The sequence below is a fragment of the Mus pahari genome, chromosome 9 (assembly GCF_900095145.1).
Source record: "Mus pahari chromosome 9, PAHARI_EIJ_v1.1, whole genome shotgun sequence".
In the NCBI taxonomy this organism is placed as follows: domain Eukaryota; kingdom Metazoa; phylum Chordata; class Mammalia; order Rodentia; family Muridae; genus Mus; species Mus pahari.
Genome location: NC_034598.1, coordinates 60,248,572 through 60,257,291, shown reverse-complemented (window position 1 = coordinate 60,257,291; position 8,720 = coordinate 60,248,572). Strand labels below are relative to the sequence as shown.

The 8,720-nt window shown below is 40.1% G+C and overlaps 1 protein-coding gene across 2 annotated transcripts in view; it reads left to right on the top strand.

The window, feature by feature from the left end:
* The window catches only part of Ptprr (protein tyrosine phosphatase receptor type R), a 225,343-nt gene that overhangs the window by 178,488 nt on the left and 38,135 nt on the right, over positions 1-8,720 (top strand). For both annotated transcript variants that reach the window (XM_021204396.2, XM_029542551.1), the window contains one exon: positions 5,493-5,679. In XM_021204396.2, coding sequence (XP_021060055.1) covers positions 5,493-5,679 — 187 coding nt within the window. The remainder of the gene's footprint in view (positions 1-5,492; positions 5,680-8,720) is intronic.

Below are 8,720 nucleotides of genomic sequence, written 5' to 3'. Positions count from 1 at the left end.
TCTCTCCTCTCTCTCCTCTCTCTCCTCTCTCCTCTCTCCTCTCTCCTCTCTCCTCTCTCCTCTCTTCTCTCTTCTCTCTTCTCTCTCTTCTCTCTTCTCTCTTCTCTTCTCTCTCTCTCTCTCCCCACCTACACACCCACCCCCTAATCACTGACTCAATTGAACTGACTGACTAGAACTCAGATATTTGCATACATCTGTCTCCTAAATGCTGGGATTAAATGCATGTCCCACCACACTTGGACTTAACTTTTCGTTACCTGAAACTTATTCTGTACCAGGCTGGCCTTGAACTCAGAGATCTGCTTGCCTCTGAGTCCTGGGATTAAAGCTGTTTCTGTAGTCTAGCCAGAGCAGACATGTTGCTGGATAAAAATCCCTCTACACCCCTAGATCTCACATAACTCTACCAACACAGTGTGAGGTCAGCATTACCATATGGCTATCATGACAGTTCCTCACACAAGTATTTTTTGTATAGGATACCAAGCTGAGGGGAAAAAATGACATATTTATCTTTCTTTACCTTTTATAGTGTGAATTAACCCTGTGGTTGTCATTATTTGGGGTGGCAGTCTGGAAAGTCTGAGACCAAGAAAGTATAAGTCATACAGCAAAGCATTGATATAATCATTTTCCAAGGCCGGAGCCTAGACTATCACATAGCAAGTTTATGTTATATATTTCCCAATTCTATACTTCCCACATACATGTGTGGGATGTGGTTGTGGGTGGGTGGGTATTGTTGGGTATTTTTGTTTGTTTGTTTGTTTGTTTGTTTCAATCTTTTGATATAGAGGCCTGCCAGACAGTCCTGGCTGGACTAAATCTTGCTGTATGGACCAGGCTGATGTTGAACACACGGAGACCCACCTGCCTCTGCTTCCCGGGTATTCTACTGATCATTCTAATTTTTAAATAATAAATTTGCCTTGACTTATAAGATATAAAATGTCAGCTACTGCCTGGGTGTGGTAGGCATGCCTTTAGTCTCAGCACCCAGGAGGCGGAGGCAGGAGAATGACATATCATGCTAGAAGCTTGACACCTCCTTTTGTAGTCACTCCACAGAGAAGCCAAGATTCTTCCTGTGCAGTGAGAGAGAAATGCATGGTCTCCTACACCAACAGATGCACTCCATGTAGTGGGCCCATGCCTGGCAGGCATCCTTGATACTTGCTTCCACTCATGTCTTCCATGCAGGATTTCCTCTGGGAAATTCTTATATGAGCCATGATCCTACCTGCTCCTATTATTTCAACTTCTACACACTTCAGTTGTCACAGTTTCACTCTCTTGGTATTGTGTCTCTTTTTCTTTTATAAAAATGCTGCCCTTTCATCTGCTAAGTGATCCAGAATTTACTTGAAAGTAGAGAGATTGGGGTGGGGGTGGGGAAGCATATTGTTAATTAAAGTATCCTTAAAACTTCAAACAAAATAGTGGCAGAATGTCGAGTTATAAACAGCCAGTTCCACAGGGAGAAGGGCCCATCTCTCTACCTTTCTTTTGCTATTCAAATCAACAAGCATTTACTTTTCTAAGTTTCTTTCTTAGTAATGGTGTCTCCTAGAAAAGTAAGTATGTGAACAATTTGAATCAAAAGAACTAAAATACCAAGTTAGGTATAGAGGGCTTTAAGCTCACCATTAATGATTAAATCCAGTTTTGATGTGGTCGTGAGTCAGAGGGGGTGACCATTAGACTGAAGGCCTGTGAAGTCCTCCTTTCAGATGTGGGCGCCGTGGAGACATTTCTACACAAATCACCATCTTAACCACCTTGGAGCTGTGGGCTTTTCCATCCTCATTCCAAGGCTTGGCTATAACCCACTGCCAGCATTTCTTACCGGCCTGTCATTTCCTCAGGTAATAATTGAGACACACGTTTGCCTACAGCACAGGCAATGTGATCAGGTTTGTTTCCTTCTGTCCTCATTTAAATTCTTGGAGGACACTGAATGAGAATGTGCTAGAAGACTCCATTCTTTTTGGCTAAGTGGCCAGCATAAGAAGAATGGCCTTGTATGGCAACTCCCCCTTCTGCCAAAATCCAGCTTCTAAGGGCAAGCCATAGTTGTGTCCTCACCTTCCAGGATAATAGATGTGCAGTTAGCCCAGCACTCAGTTGAAGTGCTCATGGATTCTTAGGAGTGTTTTCTTCCCCACCTAGTGGCTGATAAGAACGTGGTGCCAACGTGGACATTTCCAGCAGAGTTGTTTATATTCTCTGGCTGAGATCTGTGTGGACCTGGCGCATAATATTTATGTGCGTTTTCCTTTTGGCTTAATTGTAATTAGCCTGCTGCTTGCTGCCTTTCTCCTACCTTGCCTGAAGAATTTGCTTTTTCCTTCCATTGTTTGCACTGGTATCTTTTGAATTTCCTCCCTCCTATTTACTTTTTGGCATAAATAATAATTGGTGCTACAGGCGAGCTTGATAAAGTCATTTTATTGTGTTCCCTTTTGTCCACTGGCATAAAAATGTCTAAACCACTTTTTTTTTCTCACTTGCACAGCAAAATAGAGGCAAAGTTTTCAGGAAGAGCTCCCGTTCGTACTCTTCCACACTCTGTTATTAAAAGTCTAGATCGCCTATTATTTTTATGGATTTTTTCCCCTCTAAACCTATCTTAATTTTAATTTTTCCAAACATAAAGTTCGCTCTGTCTTTGAATTATCACATTCTGCCTTTACCTCCACTCACACTGGTTTGTAACATTTCCTAGAAGCTCATATTATCTTGGTTTAATAAAGTCGTATTTTCTACTTCAGATCACAGTCCATGGTAGTAAAAGAGAAGAGAACGAACTTGGGAATTCGTCTTTGACCATACACCCAAATAAATTACTAATAGATTAAATGGTTGTCCTAGTTGGGGTCTCTATTGCTGTGAAGAGACACCATGACCACAGCCACTCTTATGAAGGAAAACATTTAATTAGGAGCCGTCTTAAGGTTCAGAGGTTCAGTCCATTATCAGCGTGGTAGAAGCATGGCAGCACGCAGGCAGACACGTTGCTGGACAGGTAGCCGAGAGTGCTACATCCAGATCAAAGGGCAGCAGGAAGAGAGAGCCTCTGGGCCTGGCTTGAGCTTCCCTGTGTCACACTTCCTCCAACAAAGCCACGCCTATTCCAACAAGGCCACGCCCCCTAATAGTGCCACTCCCTATGGGCCTTTGGGACCATTTTTATTCAAACCACCACAGTGGTTAACTCTTTTAAGAAGTTTCTTGACTGATAAGATGGTTTGTGGAGAAAAGGAACTTGCCACCAGGGCAGGGCTCCTTCCCTAGAACTCAAAAGGCAGGGAGAGAACTAACTCCAGAGTTGTTCTCTGTCCTTAACATGTGTGCTATTGCACATAGAGAAACACACAGAGTAAATACATGTAAAATAAAGTCGTACCGTGTGTTCAGATAGATCACTATGCTTAACTGGACATAGATATACATTTTAAATAATTTGAATGTTTTAAAGCAACAACAGACTGGCATTTGCTACAAATGTGTCTGAGAAACAATGTCACAGCGCAAACATAATGGTAATATATTAATGACACATCAAAATTGGGAAAGATAGGGCTAAAAAGATTCTCAACGGTAAAGATCTAAGACTAAGCTGTGAAGGTAAATTCATCCATCCATCTCTCTAACCAAAGAAATCAGAACTGTAACAACTAGTCACTGCTGCTGACCCCTATAAATTAGAAAGATTTTAAAGTCAATTTAAATACTAGTAAAAATTATAAATATTAGTTACTTTAATTCCATTTTCAAACATCTAAATTTTATAAGTTCCCACAGCGAACACATTGTTTTTCATTAGGAAAAATTAAAATGGGGCTCTATAGCTAAAGCTCTCTATTCCAGGCAGACTTTAGGTCGCCCAGTGTGCCAGTTAGTTTTTGTGAGTTGATCCTTCTGATTCAGTTTCCTAATGGCACCATATTTCAATTAATACAAGTATTGTTTGTTCCTTGAAAATAAGAACTAACAAAAGCAGAGAATTTTTTTTCCCAAGTCAACAACATCCTACCATCATATTTTATGGCAAGCATGTGAGAGTTGTTAGCACAATAAGGCTGTTCTGTGGCAAATGCTCTTTGTATGGTCAGCCTATGCATGTTTAATTCTATAGTTGAACTTTGAGACATTGTCTGAGGTGGTGAACTGAAGCACTGTGGGATTAGCTAGGGCTTAGGGCAAATGGATTTGCTGTAGTAAAGGGAAATTTTAAGACAAGCGGTTACCAAAATGTGTTTGTCTTTAGTAGCAAATGTGTAGGTTATGGTCATTGATTTCAAGGCATTAAAATATAATCTTGATTAAAAGACAATTTACATTTCTAGTAGAAGTGCCCCAAAACAGATCCCTTAGAGAAATGCAAAAAGTGAGAGTTCTAAAGGATTTGCTCATTGTTATCCAAATGTTAAATAATGTCTATGCATTACTTTCTTTTTTATTATTATTATTTTCTTTATTTACATTACAAATGCTATCCCGAAAGTTCCCTATACCCCCCCTCCCCTACCCACCCACTCCCACTCCTTGGCCCAGGCCTTCCCCTGTGCTGGTGTGATTACTTTCTAAAAGCAACTGACATCTTTCCTTGAATGTTACCTGTATAGTAACTCTCTAAATACAGTATACTTAATTCTTTATTCACTTTTAAAGAGAGAGAAAAAGAAAAGAGATGCAGAGAAGCTAAGCAACCCTTAGAACACATCAAGGATGTGGGCAGGCAAGATTTGAGGCCAAACCAAAGTGCTTAGAAGATAAAAATCTGTATTTGAACGCTGGTCTTGACTGTTCCCATTCCCAGACACTTGACTTGCCACTCTACATGTGGCCTAACATGATCTGCCAACACGCTCTCACTTTGGGAGGCAAAGCAAAAAGAGTTTGTGTTTTATATTCTAACTTGAATTGAGTCTCTGATTGACACCTGCGTTTCAAAATGGCTATTTTTTTTTTTCCACCAGTAAAATAGGGAAACCAGTATTCCAAAAGATTCTATGAATGTTGGCATACCATACGCAAAAGTGCTCTATAACAGGTCTTGACAAAGAACAGAAATATAATTTATTGGTTTCCTTTCTCCTTCCCTTGCCAAGTCAAAGCCAGGCTCCCTTAGTGAGTGGGTCCCACAGCCCTCGGCTGACCTTGGACCCCTCAGAAGACTTTCTCATTAAAGCAAATGAACTTAGCCATGGTCCCTGAGGGGCTCTGAGTCTCCATGTTCTCAATTCAGAATTGTTTAGAACAACTTGCTATGATCAGTCATGATACCAAATATATACTACATACATGATCCTTATTTCTGGAAAAATCTCATCAAACTGTGTTCTTGCACCCGCCCCCCCCAAAAAAAAAGAAAAAAAGAAAGAAAGAAAAGAAAAAGATAATTTGTGTGACCAAAATTTAAAATTCATGTATAATAAAACAAATTCATGAATATTTAAATGTAATAACATTCTTTTCCCATGCAGACGAGGTTCCAATGTATCTCTTACACTGGACATGAGTAGCCTGGGCAATGTGGAACCCTTTGTGGCTGTCTCAACCCCCCGGGAGAAGGTAGCCATGGAGTATCTGCAGTCAGCCAGCCGAGTTCTCACAAGGCCACAGCTGAGGGACGTTGTGGCAAGTTCCCACCTACTTCAAAGTGAATTCATGGTGAGCCCGCTCCTTCTTACTCTGTCTTGCTATTCTAAGCACTAGGTCTGTATCCGGAAATGGCGCTATCTCAAGCAGCTGACTGTGAGCAAATGGTTGCAGTTCGAAAGTGAAGTGCCCTAGGTTTAAATACACTTCCTGTCTTACCTATTGATTAACTGTTGAGGCTACAACACAGTTCTTAACTGACTTCCGAGCTGTAAGAGCCAGCAGTGTACAGTGCTGTAGGGGACTGGAGCAGAGAGAAAGACATTTCTAGATTAGGAATCAGCCTTTCTGTGATCATGGGGAATTGAATTGTTCTGGTTTACTGGAAAGTGGCAAAAGTTGAGCCTCAGAAACACAAAAAAGAAAAACAATAAACTCACAGACTTCAATACATGTTTAGGAATGGGTTTTAAGCTTACTTTAGAAAAGCCACTGTGTCTGCAGTGGAAAAGGCACTGAGAGGAGCGGATTGGGGGCTCAAGAGGCAATTCCATGGAAACTAGAACCTGGAAGGTGGGAGAAATTGAGACAGTGTGAAACACTAAACCAAACCCCGGTTTCTTTGGATGAGGCAGCCAACGTGATGGAGAAGTTCCAGGTGGTCTTCATGATGCTCTTTCTTTTTCTTTTGTTTTGTTTTGTTTTGGTTTGGTTTTGGTTTTTTTTTTTTTTTTTTTTGGTTTGGTTTTCATTTTTAATTTGGGCAACACAATTCGAGAAAGACCAAGTATGAGCTAAAAATAATAATGAGTACTATATGAAGTTATTTTAGAAAAATCAATATTGCATCACTTTGCATGCTATCAATATTGCATGGTAAGATACTACACACAGAGAATAACATTGGAGTTGAAGTTCTAGGTATTGTCTAAGGGGAATACTCACTTTTTAGATGGCTTTATGTCAGAGTTACACAGCTTGAGCTATAGTGATCAAGTATAATAAATAGATGGTTCTGTGGGCAGCTCAGATATTTGGCACCAGACTGGTGGAGAATGATCAGTAGTGTTAGACTCCCTGTTAGAGACACCAATTATCATCAACCTTCTGAAGCAATATACCAACATGGAATTTGTAAAATGGGATGCCATAGTGTGTCACATTTTTATACAGTAAGCAAATTAAGCCTATAAATGGGAGAGCCAGTTAACGTCACACTGCCTAGCATCTAAAGCCCATCTTGGAACTATCAATATGTCTCTGTTTATGAAATACGCCCTTGGCATAGCCTACATCCCTGAAAGGAAAGATGAGGCCAACATAGGGCGCAACAATGTAGGGTCCTGATAGATTGTCAGTGTGTGCCCGGGAACAGGGGGAAATCAAAGAGAATGGGGGGCGAGGGGCAGTACTGAAAATGTCACCTTCTCTATGGCTTTGTCAAAGCAGACAGGCTTGTTGGAATTATGAAGAATTAACATGTGTGTTGGGAGTTAGGTTAGTGGGCAGAGTTAGTAGGCATACATGATCCCCCGAGTTTGATCCCCAGCTCTGTATAAACCTGAAATAGTGGTACATACCACTCGAAGTAGAGGAAGACAGATTAAAAGTTCAGGGTCATCCTTAACTCCATAGTCAGTCTGAGGAAAGACAGGGCTACTTGAGATCTTGCTTCAAAAAGAAATCCTTGAATATTCAACAATTCTATTTTGTTTGATCTTAATGACTTAGGACTAAGAAATTTAAATGTTTCAGTGGTGTAGAGACAATCTTAAGTGTCTAAAAATCACAAAAATTAATGAAGTGGCTCTTTTTTTTTTTTTCAAACTTCTCTGTATCCAAGTTTTCGATTCATGATAGAGTCTGGCTTTTCTCAGAGTTTTCAGATTGCTGGACTATGGGAACAGCTTTAGTGAAGTTCTGGATGAGTTTCCTCTTTTCCTTTAGTTAGCTTTGCCAAAGAGAGATTGAACAAAAGAAACTGGAAAAATAGGAGGTAGTGAGTGTAGTCAAATCGCATTATATACATGCATGAAAACAACAGGGTAGGGCTGGAGAGATGGCTCAGTGGTTAAGATCACTGACCGCTCTTCCAGAGGTTCTGAGTTCAAATCCCAGCAACCACATGGTGGCTCACAACCATCTGTAATGGGATCCAATGCCCTCTTCTGGTGTGTCTGAAGACAGTGACCGTGTACTCACATACATGAAATGAATAAATAAATCTTAAAAAAGAAAAGAACAAGGTAAATTATTTTATAAGGTTAATGTATGCTAATGTATGCTAATTGAAATGAGAAAAATATCTTATAAGACTGAAGGATTTAATTTTCTTCACCATCAAATAACACCACCGTCATTTTATTCCATTTCGCTCTGGTTTGTTCAATCTATTTAAGAACTTTATTTTAAGAAATACTGTATTTTCATAAGAAAAATCTTAAAATACTTGCCTATATCCCTTTGAAATTCTTGCCTGTTTCTTGAGCTTGGTCATATAAGGATGCATTCAGTTTGAGGTCTCACAGGTGGGACCAGGACCCGTCTGTCCTGACTCTTCCCTCTGACCATCTGAGCCACGTGATCTGTAGTCTTGCTGGATAAGAATGCTATCCTCTTGTTAAGGAGGAGAAAAGTAGATCCTTTTCTTTCAAGAATTCCATTTATAACATAAATGGAACAGTGCCATTGTAAGGAATTCCTCAATTTAAAAAAAAATCATTTTAACATGGATCAACAACAAAATCCTTCCACGCTTATCACTCAGGGGAGACATTTTTAATGAGTCTAAAAGAATCACAATCTTAATGAATTCTTTTGCTGATCTTATAAAAAGTTTCTGAAGACATCAAAAGTAAAATAAAGTAAAGCCGGACCATGGGGGACAGAGGCAATCGGATCTCTTTGAGTTCAAGGCCAGCCTGGTCTACAGAGCAAGTTCCAGGACCACTAGGGCTATACAGAGAAACTCTGCCTTGAAAAACAAATAAACAAACAAACACCATTTCCTGCTTGTGGACGTTGTACATCGTGGTGCGCACTAGGCTCCGCACCACGATGTACAACGTCCACAAGCAGCCCCCAAAAAAAAAGAAAAAAAGAAAGAAAGAAAA